The following is a 16,898-nucleotide window of genomic DNA, read 5'->3' on the forward strand; positions in this document are numbered from 1 at the left end:
ATGTTTTTCAGCAGCAGGAACTGGAAGACTAGTCAGGATAGAGGGAAAGATGAATGCAGCAATGTACAGAGACATCCTGAATGAAAACCTGCTTCAGAGTGCTCTTGACCTCAGACTGGGGCAACGGTTCATCTTCCAGCAGGACAATGACCCAAAGCACACCACCAAAATATCAATGGAGTGGCTTCACAACAACTCGTTGAATGTCGTTGAGTGGCCCAGCCAGAACCTAGACCTAAAACCTATTGAACATCTGTGGAGAGTTCTGAAAATGGCTGTACACTGTCAGCCACTGTAAGCTTCCCATCCAACCTGATAGAGCTTGAGAGGTACTGCAAAGAGGAATGGGCAAAAATTCCCAAAGACAGGTGTGCCAAGCTTGTGGCATCATATTCAAAAAGACTGGAGGCTGTAATTGCAGCCAAAGGTGCATCAACAAAGTATTGAGCAAAGGCTGTGAATACTTATGTACATGTGATTTTTCAGCTTTTTTATTTTTAATAAATTTGCAACAGTTTCATTCAAAAATCATTTTTCAGATTGTCATTATGGGGTATTGTGTTGAGGAAATAAATGAATTTATTCCATTTTGGAATAAGGCTGTAACATAAAAAAATGTGGGAAAAGTAAAGCGCTGTGAATACTTTCCGGAAGCACTGTATATTTATAACATAAAAAATATAAATATTGTGATATTCGTTGGACAAAAATGTTCTCACAACCTTTTCACAACATTTTGCATGTTGTAAACCTTATTTTATTTTAGAAAGATATTTAGAACATTAAAATACAATTCTATATACATGTGACATTAAAACTCATAATGACTGCTGCAAAATATTCTCATGGTACCAATCTGTGATACTGGCATTTAAAATAAGTTTTACTAAAATGTATTTAATCAGTTCAATAATGAAACAGGCTATATGTACAAACTATATTTTAATTATTATCATGTGTTAACTTTCACAGCCTTCTTAATAATATAACAACATGTATGCATGCATTGTTGATCCTTGTCCAAGTGAACATGTTTAATGAAAATACACTTTTCTTTGTAACTGGCACCGTGTCAGTTCTTAAAAAAACATTACTGCCAATGAATCATCACCGTTTTGCTTTGTTTGTTTTAGCACAGACAAGTTTCTGTTCAAACACGTTACGATTTGCTATCTATCCAAATCACCCACAGCCTGTAGATGTTAAGCATCACTACCAAAAGGTTTTTAAGGGTAAAAAACACCAGCATCTGATGAAAGTTGGAAAAAACCATCATAACTGTAAGTCGGACAACAAAGAAGGGCCCGTCCTGAAGAAAAAGACTTCCACCAATGTTCCATATATCCGTCCTGTACCTGGAGTACAACGAGCCGTCCTGGCTTTCAGAAACATCTTCTGCTCTGGTGTTTACCACTAATGCCAATGAAAAAATTCAGCATTATAACATTTATGATGATACTTAAGATTCTGCTTAAATGTCAAAAATTATATTTTTTGGCCATTAAACAACAACTGTAGAGGAATATACAGACCTGAGAAATGCAAAGGAAACTGTAGCATGCTTAGTGTCCAGACCGCAAGTATAACACACACAAATGACAGACTCTCCTCGCTATAAAAATAATAAACACACCACAGAATTACATTTTTATGATTAAGACAGAGTTTTAATATATTAAGATTGCAATAAAAATGATATTTTAAATTGTATAATATTAAAATACATTCATAACACTACTGGATATGTTGTGTTATTTTGGCTTACCGTTAAATTATGAAAAGTAATTATGAAAAACAGAAAGCATAAAGCCTCTGAGTGTTTCTAAGCCAATGGCTGAAAGAGCGATAATAGCATTATTTTCGCATCACTTAGATACTTTTTTTAAAAGGATTTTATTAATAATTCATGTTTTCTGTTTTAATTTTACCAAGCTACACTGTAAAACCCAAAAAGTTAAGGTAACTTAAGGTCAACTTAATCCATTTGAGTAAACGAAGCAATTTGAGTACAGTGAAACCCAATAAATGAAGAGAACTCAAACCAACTGAGTACTGTAAAACCCAATAAGTTAAAGCAACTCAAACTGTTTAAGGAAACCGATTGCAACACACCATTTGAGTAAAAAAAAACGAATCTATATGAGTACAGTAAACTTACTCAATTTAAGTTGAAGTAATGAGGTATTTAATACACACATTAGCTTCAACAGTGAGTTCAAAATTCTTTTCAAATTAGTAGAATTATCTTTCAGTCAATTTTGAGTTAACAACACTCATTTCGTTTGATAAAGTTGACTGTTGGGTTTTACAGTGTAATATATTAAGATCGCACTGAAAAAATATATTTTTAAATTGTATATTATTCAAATGCATGTTTTTTATTAATATGTACATTAATAATACATATACTACTGTATATGTTATGTTATTTTAGCTTACCATTAAATTATGTAAAGTATTTATGAATCACTTAGATTTTTATTTTACCAAGCTACTAGATCAGGGGTGCCCAAACTTTTCTTATGAAGGGACAAAAATCAAACTTGATTGAGGCTAGTGGGCCGAAGGTCAATATAGTTGCCATGGGTAATTTCCTAATTTATTTAACAATATCTAAAAATAACTAAAAAAACGTTGCTTTATATTAACTATAACTAGTACAGCATATATTTTTTACATTTTATATTTTATAATGAACTTATTACAGTAAAAACAATCTCATGTATAACAGAACGGAGTTACACTAGTTTTTGCTTTGATTTGATCACCGATGTCTTGTGCATAGTCCTCTATCCATCAAGTGACATTAATTACATAAAAACATCCTTTTTTGTTAGCTCAGCAATGAAACAAACAAACAAAGAAGGTTCCGTCAAATTAGAAATGATCTCTTTTAAAGGCATTTGCCCCAACCCTCTTCATCATTCTTACTCTCTTCTCAGATGGGATGGTGGGTCAAGTCAAAAGTTACAAAGGGCCAACTTTGGCCATCTCTGTAGATAGAGCTGATAGCTTAAAGGTTTTATTGTTTTTACACGTCTAAATAGTTGTGATAATAATTGTTATGTAAATGTTCTTTGCTTTATGCTTTATTTACTTTGACAGCTGGATCAAACTAAAATGAAATTGTCTATATTTTATTTCAGTTAAGATTTACTTTAATTTCAGGGAGCGAAATGGTTTTAGTTTTGTCAATTGGGGTATAGAGATTCTAACAACACTGAACACAAAGCTGAACACATAAGAAGATATTTTGAAGAAGGCTGGAAAGGATGGCCCCTTTGTATACATGTACACTGTAAAAAAAAGTTCTGGGTTACATTCAATTCCTTCATGTTGTCAACATAAATCGATTAAGTTACGTTAAATGAGTTAGATTAAGTTAAACTAAGTTACTTTTTTTTTACAAACTTCAGTAGATTTAACATAAAACAATTAATTTCAAGATATGTGTTGATTGAGCTCATTTTAAATAGGTTTAAACGCAACAACAAAGAAAAACACTTTTTGAGTGTAGTAGAAAACAAATACAATGGAAGTCAATAGCTATATTTTCATCATTCTTCAAAATATCTTCTTTTGTGTTCAACAGAAGAAATAAACTTAAACGGTTTGGAACAAGTAAAGGATGAATAAATAATGATAATGATAGAGAGGGAGTTATTTACATATCTAGTAAAAAAAAATTCCTGTTGTCTACTTTTTTGTTGACGAGATCAATGTTATGTTTATGCATGCTCCCTTGAACCTCGCCTCCAAAACATCCATAAGAAAAGTTAAATAAATGTAGAGTATGCTGGCTCTCTCTTTTTTTATGTGTGGTCTCAATCAATACTTACTTTACATCAGACAGCGTTTCACTGATAAACTCTAGGATATCAGCAGCTGTGCCCACAAAGATGAGCAGCAACTGGGACATTTCATCTCTTGTGACGCCTCCAGCGATTGGTAGCATCCATTTTCCCACAATTAGCAGAATCAGGACGATTTGTTGAAGAGCCAGGATCCAGTCGTTGGCACAAACCGATGACAATAATTTCAGAGGGTCCTAAAATACCACCACAAAGTGTATAATTATGAGCAGACTGTTATCAATTACCTGTAAAATCTACAGTAACTTACTAGCAGAAGTTCGCTAGTAACTTACTGTAAATCAGTTTCAGCAAAAATACTGTTTTTAGATTTACAGCACCATTTATCTTACTGTATATGAATTTACATAACTTTGTGTATAAAAACTGTAAAATATACAGTAATTGTCTCAATGCAACTTTAAAATACAGTAACATACTGCACAACTGTCCTACAGTAAAATATAGTTCATATTAGAGTTAAATACTGTCCAATTTACAACAATTGTTAACAGTGCAGTGTTGGGTAAAAGCACTTTTAAAAAAAAATAAGTAGCTAAATCTGTCACGTAGTTACTTTATACAGTAACTAATGTGAAAGTATGTGTTGTGATATTTTATTTATATTACTTTTTTACCACTTGTGAATTGTTCAAATGGACTACTCTGTGGTTATGTTGGGGCTGTTTTTGCCCCATTGACTTCCATTATAATGATATTTTTTGATCGCAAAGTCATGGCACCATATAATCTTGCATTCTTGATTGTTGGAGGTTTTCCCTGTTGGGAAGAGGTAAAATGTGTAATTTGTATTGTTGATCATCAGTTGGCACCATTAACCCTTTAATCATCATTAATCACCACAATTAGCTGATGATTGATTATAAAGCGTGTTAGGCATGCTGTCCCGGTAGAGTGCCCTGAGCATAGAAGATCCTCAAGCCTGGGGATCCCTCCCGTTGAATGGTGCGTTGGAGTTAGGTCTCGAGAAATCCCCTGGCGTAGTTATGACTTATGACAGATTAGGGATTGCTATGGAGAGATGAACTACTGACTAAGCGCTCATCTATGGTGACAATTTGGTTTAGTCAATTCACAAATATCGCGTGTCGTTGGACTGTGGACACATGCAAGCACGAGGAGAACATGTAAACTCCGCACAGAAGGGATTCTTTAAGTTGAAGATAACTAAGGTAAAGAACTCTGGTTAATTATGGTGACTTAGAAATTGTCTGATTGTTGAATCATGTGTTAGCTAATGCAGGACCTGCCGTGGTCAATCATAAGTACAGTTGAAGTCAGAATTATTAGCCCCCCTGTTTATTTTTTCCCCAATTTCTGTTCTAGAGGAATAAGATTATCTCAACACATTTCTAAACATAATAGTTTTGATAACTCATCTCTAATAACTGATTCATTTTATCTTTGCCATGATGACAGTAGATAATATTTTACTAGATATTTTCAAGACACTTCTATTCAGCTTAAAGTGATATTTAAAGGCTTAATTAGGTTAATTAGGTTAACTAGGCAGGTTAGGGTAATTAGGAAAGTTATAGTATACCAATGGTTTGTTCTGTAGACTATCGAAAAAATATATAGCTTAAAGGGGCTAATAATTTTGACCTTAAAATAGTGTTTAAAAAATTTTAAAATTGCTTTTATTCATACCGAAATAAAACAAATAAAACTTTCTATAGATGAAAAAACATTGTCAGACATGCTGTGAAAATTTCCTGGCTCTTTTAAACATAGTTTGGGAAACATTTAAAAAAAAAAGACCCAAAAAAAAGGGGGGGGGGGGCAAATAATTTTGACATCAACTGTATGTGATCCTCTCGAAATTTGTTTATAAATAAACTTCACTTAAGTAGGCCTGTGCAAAAAAATCTGGGTTTTATATGAAGTTCTATGGAGTAAAACAGCAAATTATAGTCTGTAAGTTTACTGTGTTCTGGGAGTCCTTATTTTGATTTTCTCAGACATATCTCACTTTATCACACAGTACTCCATATAAAAGACAGAAACATTTTACAAATTTTACCTCTTTCCAACAAGGAAAACCACCAACAATGATGATGGTGCCATGGTTTTGCAATCAAAAAATGTCATTTTAATGGAAGTCAATGGGGCAAAAACAGCCACCAACATAACAAAGGGGGAGTAAATTTGCTCAGAATGTATTGTTAAGGTTTTGTTTTTTTTAATTTTCAAAGTATTTTCCCAAAATATTTGTCAAAATAGGATTTTTCACCAAAAATCTTTCCATTTTCTGAAACACAGAAAATATTGTGGCCAAATAAAGACTTAAAATCACCCCAGAGGGGATGAAAACATGCACAACAACACACAAGGGTTCAGAATAAGATTTTAATATATTTAATATAGTTTAAAATTTTAATATATTACTCTTGTTACCCAACACTAATAATGAGAAAAAGCTTACTGGAAGAACTAAGGTCAGACTTATGTAAATGTCCTGTAAATATCATATGCAAAGGTGTGGCGACTTCTGAACACATACTGTAACAGTTGTTCTCTATAAGATCCGTGAATGACCATGAACAGGTCTTGTTTGTATTAAGGGTTGAACCAACATTTATTTACAAGTTACCCAGGCTAGTGCTTATGGTTTAAAGGGAAAAAACAGAATAAATACACTGTCTGAAAGTGCATACTGTAGTCTAGACTTACATGGAAAACGTCTGTAATGTGAAAAATGAGTGGCAGTATACCTGTGTATTCACAGACCCGTTGGTGGAATTTTTCCATTCGTGAAGAAAAGCTCTGATGTCCTCAGATGAATCCAGTTTAGTGCACTGTGCAATAAGCAAAATATTTGGTGTCAGAATCTTAGAGTAAAATATAATGCATCTGGAGTTATATTATTCACTGTATTGTTGGCTTTATATTCGCACATGTGCTACTTTGATTGTTTTGGTCTGAAACTGAATGTAAGTATGACTTTAAAACAGCATAATTGACTGCGAACAATGTTGTACTTTGATAGTCCTTGGCTGCTAATATTAATTCCCTTTTAAGAATTTGCAAATAACGCTTTTCTGAAATTACATAAAGAAGACAAAAGTCCAAATGTGCAAATATAAAACCTACATTACCTCAATATTCACTCATGGGTTTTGTTAGTCTAACGTTTTCTATGGATAATATGAAATGTTTGCAAGGTATTCTTATGTGCCATTGAGCACTACCTTAGTATCACTTGATTTGTTATGCTCATGGTGCAACTCAAGGATCCATATGGTTGGTATGATGCTGATAAGGAAAAACAGTATTGCTGGAGAAAACCTAAAGATCAGAGTTAGAGTCACTGCATTAATTTCACACATATATTTCAGGATGTTGACCCTAGAATAGTGTTTATTTGAAAGCCTTATGCATGCAAAATAAATAAGAGAAGTCTACTTACCATTTGTAATCCTTCCCTTTTCGTCTTCTCAGAGTTAAAATCATTTCCACCACGAGAGGTAGATAAAGGATAGTCAGAAACCAGTATAAAGGATTGTTTTTCACCCATGTCACCCTCCACACACCGATGAGGGACACTAGGATGAACAGTGCCCTAGTGACTACAGCGCAGATAAATTTGACAAACATGCTTTCTTTTATTGTGTGAGAAAAGTAGTGGCTTTCACTTCTTTACTCCTCGTGAGTCTGAATCAAAAAGCACATTTTACCTTTTTTAGCCCTCCCACATTGTACACCCGTTGGGGCGGGGCTTCTGTTTTGATTCTTTTCTCAATGTTATGTCATGATGTGATCCACATGAGTTGTTAAAACAACATTTTTGTGATTTTGTACTTGTTTAGTAGTATTATTTTTGACAAATATAGTTTTAGCTGTTAATTAACTGAATATATAAAATGCATGTTAGTTAAATCTACAACTCTATAGCCCTGTGTGAAAGTTTGTTTTTATAAAGATTAATTTGTAATTGTTGAAATATTGTAATACACTCCATTGCAAATCATTGAATTTTCAGGAAGAACTTTTGATAGTATTAATATTTTTTTAAACCCACCTTTTTTGGTTAGCACCTACACTCACCGGCCACTTTATTAGGTACACACGTCCAACTGCTTGTTAATGCAAATTTCTAAACAGCCAATCACACGGCAGCAGCTCAATGCATTTAGTGATGTAGACGTGGTCAAGACGATCTGCTGCAGTTCAAACCAAGCGTCAGAATAGGGAAGAAAGGTGATTTAAGTGTCTTTGAACAGGGCATGGATGCCAGACTGGCTGGTCTGAGTATTTCATAAACTGCTGTTCTACTGGGATTTTCACGCACAACCATTTCTAGGGTTTACAGAGAATGGTCTGAAAAAGAGAAAATATCCATCGAGAGGCAGTTCTGTGGGCGCAAATGCCTTGTTGATGCTAGAGGTCAGAGGAGAATGGCCAGACTGGATCGAGCTGACAGAAAGACAACAGTAACTCAAATAGCCACTCGTTACAACTGAGGTATGCAAAAGAGCATCTCTGAATGCACAACACGTCCAACCTTGAGGTGGATGGGCTACAGCAGCAGAAGACCAGACCTTGGGCGCCACTCCTGTCAGCTAAGAACAGGAAACTGAGGCTACAATTCGCACAGGCTCACCAAAATTGGAAAATAGAGGATTGTAAAAACGTTGCCTGGTCGATTTCTGCTGTGACATTCAGATGGTAGGATCAGAATTTGGCATTAACAACATGAAAGCATGGATCCATCCTGCAATGTATTAACGGTTTAGGCTGTTGGTGTAATGGTGTGGGGAATATTTTCTTGGCACACCTTGGGCCTGCTAGTACCAATTTAGCATCGTGTCAACGCCACAGCCTACCTGAGTATTGTTGCTGTCTTGCAGACCATGTCTATTATGACCACAGAATACCCATCTTTTGAAGGCTACTTCCAGCAGGATAACGTGCCATGTCATAAAGCACGAATCATCTTGTTATCTGTAATCTTCTGTTTCTCATCTGTAAGAGATCATACGTTCATATAATTATTAATCACCTGTTTCCAAATGGTCTGTCTCTAAAATTGAGGGGGACGGATCCCCCCGGTTGCTATGCCCCTGGGTGTGCCTAATAAAGCCGTTGAGAACCTTCAGGTAACATTTTCATTCACACAAGGTTCTTCAAAGTGAAAATGGTCTGCAGTTCATTAAAATGTACTTAAAATGTACTAAGAAATAAATGTTTCTTTTAAAAAACGTTGAATGAAAAGTTCTTCTGGGAACCAAAATAGCCTATTTTATGTAGCCTAAGCGCTGCAAAAACTATTTTTTGGAACCTTTATGCAAGAACTAATTTAAATACAGTCACTAAATCCTCGATTTGTCTCATTTTGAGGCTCACACGAGACAGACTGATAAACAGATAGAAAAAAATACTGTAAATAATGCGAACATTCCGATGCTTGGAAATCAAGCTTCACGTTACACAGAAAGCACGCATGCGCACAGACCCCGCCTACTGGGCTTTCCCTTGACAACAGTACACACTGAACACCTGACTCATGTCTGGAAGAGAGAGATCACGAGAGAAAGAAAGAGATGCTCAAATGACAAAAAGAGAAGAAACGGACAGAGATAATACTCAGATTAATGTATGTAAAGTACATTCTTAAGGATTTAATCATTTTATTGGTTTTTAGACGACTGCTGTGGACTAAAGTAAAGTTTACATGCTGCATGCTAATACGAAAAACGAACACGAGCAGATTAAATAGAAAGTAGGCAAAATTAGCTACAAGTTCTGTTGAAGCCAATTGCATATCCTCAACACTGCCTAGTAATACTGTAAATGTGGAAAAATAAGTTTATTTTGCTTTTCATTTAGCTAGCACACAATTTGCTATGTGCACAACAACTAATGTGCTACACATAATATAGGCTAATCAAAACTAGAAAATAGCTTTACTTAATTAATTAAAGGTAAATGACATTTACATTTACATTTAGTCATTTAGCAGACACTTTTATCCAAAGCGACTTACAAATGAGGACAAGGAAGCAATTCACACAACTATAAGAGCAGCAGTGAACAAGTGCTATAGACAAGTTTCAGGTGTGTAAAGTCTAAGAAGCAAAGCATTAGTACATTTTTTTTTTTTTTTTTTGGAGAAAGAGAGAGAGAGAGAGAGAGAGAGGGCACAGTTAGTGGTATAGCCAGAGAGGCAGTTGCAGATTAGGAAGGAAAGTGGAGACTAAACAGTTGCGTTTTTAGTCGTTTCTTGAAGACATATTGGACTGTACTTCACATCAGATGAAATATTAAATAACAAAGTTCAATAGTTCACCATATGAAGTACCTTTGCCATTAGACTACTTTGCCATTATACCACTTTACCAGAATATACTTTTAAATTACTGACCAGTCCTAATATTGCATCATACACCAAACTACTATAAATGTATTTACATATAATTGCTGTTTATGAACTCTTGTATATATAATTGCTGTAATGAACTCTTTTTCTTTCACAGTTGATTATATTAGTGAAAGAAACCGTTCATATTAGTTTTCAACAAGTTTTGAGAGAGCATCTGCAATGTTGCCAGATCTGTAGATAAACTAGAAAAGGATAATGACATGTATGGTTATATTTATCAGACGCTTTTATTTAAAGTGACTTATAAATTTCAAATCCCTAGAAAAGCAACAATATGTGTAGATGCATTGACTTTACTAAGAAATAAATGTTTCGTTCAAAAACAAGTGAATGAAAAGTTTTTTAGGGAACCAAAATTAGTTATTTGTTTACTGTTTTACTGAGACTTTATCACGTCTCAGATACTTAGCATTGTGTACTTTTTAGACCGATGGACAGATTAAAAATTTAAATGCTGGTGGGTTAAGTGTTGACCAAACAGATGTGTATTCAGTCATTTCCTAAAAAAAAAAAAAATCCAAAGATTTAAAAATGTCAATAAATTAAAGTTAAGACATGAATAAAGTTGTGACGTAAAGTTATGACGTGCCGTCTTTTCAGCTCGTTTTTATGGAAAATAAATATGTTGGAATGTAATAATTATAAATAAATTATTAAATGTAAATTTTCAAGTCCTATTGTTTTATATTCCAGGTAATGGAGAAATCATTTCCTCAGTGGGAGCTTTTAAAGCCTGAGGAAATAAATATCCTGGTCACACTCTCCGTAGACCAAGTGCAGTTGTAAGTTTACTGCAGTCATCACACATTTTGTTTAATTTAAATTTCATTTAAAGCCTCGAATGGGTCAGTTGGCATTTCTGTGTGGAGTTTGCATGGTCTCCCCATGTTCGCATAGGTTTCCTCCACAAGTCCAAAGACATGCACTATAATTGGGTGAATTGGGTAAGCTAAATTTTCCATTGTGTATGTGTGTGTGTGTGTGTGAGTGAGAGTATATGGGTGTTTCCCAGTGATGGGTTGCAGCTGGAAGGGCATCCGCTGCGTAAAGCATTTGCTTGATAAGTTGGTGGTTCATTCTGATTAACAAAGGGACTAAGCTGAGAAGAAAATAAATGAATGAATGAATATATTTGTAAGTTTTTTTGTACATGTAAGTAACGTTGTGTTTAAGGTACCACAATGTAAAATGCAATTAGTTGACTTTACTTTGAAAAAAAAAGTGAGTAAACCCATTGCTTTTAAATTGAATAGTTGACTGTACCCAGAAAATTGAGCAAACCCATTGCTTTTTTAAAGTGAATAGTTGACTTTACTTATAAAACTGAGTAAATATGTTGCTTTTAAAGCAATTAGTTGACTTTACCTAAAAAAGTGAGTAAACCCATTGCTTTTAAATTGAATAGTTGACTTTTCTTACAAAATGTTTGTAAATCTGTTGCTTTTAAAGGGATTTGTTGACTTTACTTTAAAAAAGCGAGTTAACCCATTACTTTTAAAGCAAATAGTTGACTTTGCTTTAAAAGGGGGTAAAATAAGTAAATTAATGACTACTGTATGTATATTAAGTTAGGGTGGCACAGTGGTTAGCACTGTTGCCTCGCAGCAAGAAGGTTGCTGATTCGAATCCCGACTGGACCAGTTGGCGTTTCTGTGTGGAGTTTGCATGTTGGTGTGTTGGTGTGGGTTTCCTCCGGGTGCTCAGGTTTCCCCCACAGTCGAAAGACATGCGGTATAGATGAATTGGGTTAACAAAATTGAAAGTAGTGTGTGTGTGTGTGTGTGCGTGTGTGTGTGTGTGTGTGTGCGTGCGTGTGTGTGTGTGTGTGTGACTGTGAGTGTGTGGGTGGTGTTTCCCACTGCTGGGTTGCGGTCAGAAGGGCATCCGCTGCGTAAAACTTATGCTGTAATAGTTGGTGGTTCATTCCACTGTGGCGACTCCAATCAGGGACTAAGCCAAAGGAAAATTAATTAATGAATGAAATTTTTAAGTTGCGTCCACTTAACCGTTCTAAGTTACAACGTGTTTACTCACTTTTTTAACATAATCACTTTTTTTACAGTGCTTAATTAGTAAATCTGTAATATTCCCATCCTCTATATTTTTGTGTCTGATTTACTGTACATAGATGGAACTGTTTTTATGATATGGACTATTCTTGAATTTTCAGACAGTTTGAGAATATTCTGCATTTCAAAAACCACCAAACATGTTTAAAAGAAGCTGCGCTGTTGGAGTATTTTGTCAATGGATTTTGGTGGGCCAAAGAGATGAGCTTCACTTCTGAGCAAATCTCGTTTATCATGGCACTTTTACAGCAACTTATCAACAACATTAAAAGTAAGTGGCATTCTCTGACATCATGTTTTGTTTAGTTAGAAGTTCAACCATGGTTGTTATTTTACTATGTTTTTATATTATAAAATATACATAATAAAATAAATAATATGAAATTATTTTAAAAAGCCATTATTATTTTGTTGTACTAGAATAGATTAACAAGCTTTAATCTTCAAAATCACATTAAAATGATAGTTCACCCAAAAATGAAAATGTACTCTCTATTTACTCATCCTCAAGTGATTCCAAACTTTTATGAGTTTCAATCTTTTGTTGAACACAAAAGAAGATATTTCAAAGAAAGCAGAAAACCTGTAACCATTTACTTCTAAAGTAGGGAAAAAAAACACTATAGAAGTCAATGGTTACAGGTTTCCAGCATTTTACAAAATATTCTCTTTTGTGTTCACCAGAAGAAAGAAACTCACAAAAGATTGAAACAAGTAAAAGGTGAGCAAATGATGACAGTATTTTCATTTTTGGGTGAACCATCACTTTAATGTTTACTAATATGCTTTACTTAACGAGCTCTATTGTCAGTCCGTCTGAAATGTTTGATTTCATTCCTTTTCCTTCGGCATAGTCCTTTTATTTATTAGGGGTCACCAAAGCAGAATGAACCACCAACTTATCCAGCATATATTTTACACAGCAGATGCCCTTCCAGCTGCAACCTAGTGTTTGGAAACATCCATACTCACTCATTCACACACACTCATATGCTATGGTCTATTTAGTTTATTCAATTCACCAATAACAAATGTGTTTGGGCTGTGGGGGAAACCGGAGCATCCGGAGGTAACCCACACAGAAATGGCAACTGGCCCAGCCGGGACTCAAACCAGCGACCTTCTTGCTGTGAGGCGACAGTGCTAACCACTGAGCCACCATGTTGCCCTGTTTGACTGAGTTACATTTTAAAATTTTAGTCCTTCCCAAAAAGCCTTAGCAATGTGTAATCTTGTAGAGATGCTAAAAAGGCTTTTGGGACTTTTTCATAATGCCAGTTTAGTCCTCAGTTTTAAGGATTTCTCTAATTGATTGATTGATTGATTTCACTTTATTAATGACAGATGGAAATTATTTTATTTCCTAGTGGCACACATAACCTAAAATAAAGTTTTAAATATACCATTCATTCATTCATTCATTCATTTTCTTTTCGGCTTAGTCCCTTTATTAATTTGTGGTCACCACAGCGGAATGAACCGTTAACTTATCCAGCATTTGTTTTATGCAGCGGATGCCCTTCCAGCTGCAACCCATCACTGGGATACACATATACACTTATTCACACACACATAGACTACGGACAATTTAGCCTACCCAATTCACCTGTACCGCATGTGTTTGGACTGTGGGGGAAACTGAGCACCCGGAGGAATCCCACGCGAACACAGGGAGAAAATGCAAACTCCACACAGAAACACCAACTGACCCAGCCGAGGCTCGAACCAACGACCTTCTTGCTGTGAGGCGACAGCAGTACCTACTACGCCACTGCATCGCCTTAAATATACCATAAAATAACAAATTAAAAAATCTGTTTATTCGCAAAAAAGTATAACGCTTACTTGAGGTTGTTTTGGACTTATGAATGACAAAAAAACGTAGCAAACATTATACCAACCTGCCTAATCAGCTGTCTCCATTATGCTTGCTTTGTTTACTGTTGGTTACTAAGTTACCAATACTACAGTCAGCCTCTCTAACAACTTGATAGGAAATTACATTTGGGATTTCTTTCATTTATTTATTTTTTTGTGAAATTTGAAAAGATTTACTTCATGTGAGGATTGAATCTATGCTACTCTTCAGCACTTATTAAGAAAAGTCTGTGAACTCCCAAAGCATCGTATTTATCTTTTTCTGGACTTACAATAATCTTAGTGAATCACTGATGCAGTAAACTTCCAAGTTTACTAAAAACGTAGCCCTATATGCATTTCTGGAGATCGCTAATTACATAAGCCAGAAACGTAGGCTGCATTTTGGCTTCAAAACAAACGCTACAGGGCGGTATGATGTTGTTCCTTTTCATGCTTACCAGCTGACCGATTGTCTCCATATGGACAGGTTTGTAAAAGCAGGTAAGACAAAAACACCAGCCAAAAAAATTGAATAAACAAGTAACTAAGAGGGTGAGAATGTGTTAAAATCTGAAAACATGGTAAAAATCAAGGGGCTTTTATTTTTCTGGATTGCTTTTGAAAGCTGTTGGTTGGGTTCAGGGAAGTGGGTGGGCGCTGGTCAATCGGTGCTTTTGAAAACACTATCGGTTGGGTTTAGGGAAGGAGGAGGGTGGGTCAATCGATTGGTCAGTCAGTCAGTCAGTCGACAACGGCCTCTGGTGGATTCACGCAAGTAGAGCAGGCACAAATGGCACTTGCAAGAGAAATTTGACATCTCAAAAAACGCCCCCTGGTGGTTTTGCGAAAAATGCCTCCTGGGATGTATTTGGTGCTTTCCAGAAATGTATAATAGCGGTACGTTTTCAGAATGAGCATTCTCTGGGTTGCCCAAGAGAGTGTGTGAAAATAAAAATAATGCCTGTTGTGTTTTATTTCAGACAAACAAGCATCATTTGCTGATAACTTCAAGGCATTTACCCAAACAGTGCTTTCCACAAGGCAGTCTCCATCAACAAAAGATTTTTTATTCAACAACGATCAAATCAAGGCCATCACAGATTACTTCAAGACCAGGTTTGTCTCCCTTTTGTCACATCCACCCTAAAATCACATTCCTCCTTAGTACACTGTGATTATGCTCATTGCATTTGGAATTGTTGAATATGCATTAGGTCATTCTCAACCCGTTGCATGTTATTAATTGACACAAGATGCTGCTTTGCCATTAGACAGCTGCTAACAAGCAAACTAGATTCTTTTTATGGCTTTCATAATTAATGCTATGCATTATTCATATAGCAATGGATTGTGACGCATGCAGACTAGAATACACTGGAAAATAACAAGCTGCAAAGAAATCATCTGTCTTTTAGAAAGCAAAAAGGAGGAAAAAAACACTGATGCACTGAAAACATGACAGTATATGTATTATAGGAGTGATTTCTATGCTTACCTGAAAGCCTCAGCTTCATTCACAACATCAAAATTATTGTCAGTGGTTGAGTTTAATTTATCTTTGGTCTTTTTTACCTAGAATGCTTATTTAAAATATTCATATAAACATTTTGCCTCGTTAGGAAAGAGTTATTATTCATAGAACATCATCAGAATGTTAATGCAGCATTTTAATTGCAGAGATAAGTCATAGCAATACGAGTACAGATGACTCCTAAGCCTAAGCATAGGCTATAATTGTGTTCTCGCAAATTGTTGGTACATTACAGGATTGAATATTGTCAAATGCTGTGACAGCATGACAGATCTTAAACCTTATAACAGTCTTTTCCAGCACTACCGACTATATGAATTGCTGTTAAGCCACAGCAGAGAGAAGCAACTCCTGAAAACAGAGGTAAAGTTCAAATGTGATATCTAAAATCATTGTTCATATAGAAAGTATGGAACTATGTGCTGTACCATGTTATGTCAGGAATGCCTTTCAGGGATGGAATTCAAATTACAATACACAGATTTGTGAGCTGTGATGAAAGGGAAGTGTAATTGTTTTTAATAAGTACTAAATAACATAAGTTCTTCTAATAGTGTAAGGTGCTTTGGATGGAAACATCTTTTAGAAGCACAAATATAAAGTTAAAGGTTGTGGAACAGTATTTGCATGGACATCATAATTATTTATCATTTATCTATTTTAATTTTATATAAAGTAGAACAAAAGTCAATGCCTGTCTATGCTTTTTAAGAGTTTTCTGTGCGTTATTAATTCTTGTCCATAACATACAGTGGTGTGAAAAAGTGTTGGCCTCTAACTGATTTGTCACACTTTTTTGTTTCAGATTATCAAACAAATTAAAATATTAACAAGTAAACACATCATGCAGTTTTTAAATAGAGGTTTTTATTATTAAGGAAAACAATATCCAAAACTACATAGCCTTGTGTGAAAAGGTGTTAGCCCCTTAGCAGAAACAACTGCAATCAAGCATTTTTGATAACTTGCAATGAGTCAGTTACATCACTCTGGAGGAATTTTGGCCAACTCATCTTTGCAGAATAATTGTTTTTCAGCCACACCGGAAAGTTTTCTAGCATGAACCGAAGGTCATGCCACAGCATCTCAATTGGATTTAGGTTCGGATATTGACTAGGCCACTCCAAAGTCTTAATTTTGTTTTTCTTCAGCCATTCAGATGTGGACTTGCTGGTGTAACATAC

General features: G+C 35.1%; 2 protein-coding genes across 2 annotated transcripts in view; one reads left to right on the forward strand and one right to left on the reverse strand.

Annotated features, from left to right (window-relative positions):
* Window positions 1-774: 774 nt before the first annotated feature.
* On the reverse strand, window positions 775-7,521 carry tmem26b (transmembrane protein 26b). Its single transcript, XM_056469814.1, has 6 exons — window positions 7,282-7,521; window positions 7,064-7,160; window positions 6,587-6,670; window positions 3,840-4,048; window positions 1,533-1,612; window positions 775-1,413 (listed from the first exon to the last, which is right to left on the reverse strand). Exons 1-6 carry the CDS (start codon window positions 7,467-7,469, stop codon window positions 1,160-1,162), a joined length of 912 nt encoding a protein of 303 aa, XP_056325789.1. The 5' UTR covers window positions 7,470-7,521; the 3' UTR covers window positions 775-1,159.
* Window positions 7,522-9,364: 1,843 nt separating this feature from the next.
* Window positions 9,365-16,898, forward strand: part of cabcoco1 (ciliary associated calcium binding coiled-coil 1) — a 36,311-nt gene continuing 28,777 nt past the window's right edge. Inside the window, exons 1-5 of the mRNA XM_056470012.1 lie at window positions 9,365-9,468; window positions 10,948-11,036; window positions 12,425-12,594; window positions 15,164-15,299; window positions 16,005-16,077. Coding sequence (XP_056325987.1) covers window positions 9,379-9,468; window positions 10,948-11,036; window positions 12,425-12,594; window positions 15,164-15,299; window positions 16,005-16,077 — 558 coding nt within the window. The 5' untranslated portion in view covers window positions 9,365-9,378. The remainder of the gene's footprint in view (window positions 9,469-10,947; window positions 11,037-12,424; window positions 12,595-15,163; window positions 15,300-16,004; window positions 16,078-16,898) is intronic.

The sequence above is a fragment of the Danio aesculapii genome, chromosome 12, assembly GCF_903798145.1.
Source record: "Danio aesculapii chromosome 12, fDanAes4.1, whole genome shotgun sequence".
Classification (NCBI taxonomy): domain Eukaryota; kingdom Metazoa; phylum Chordata; class Actinopteri; order Cypriniformes; family Danionidae; genus Danio; species Danio aesculapii.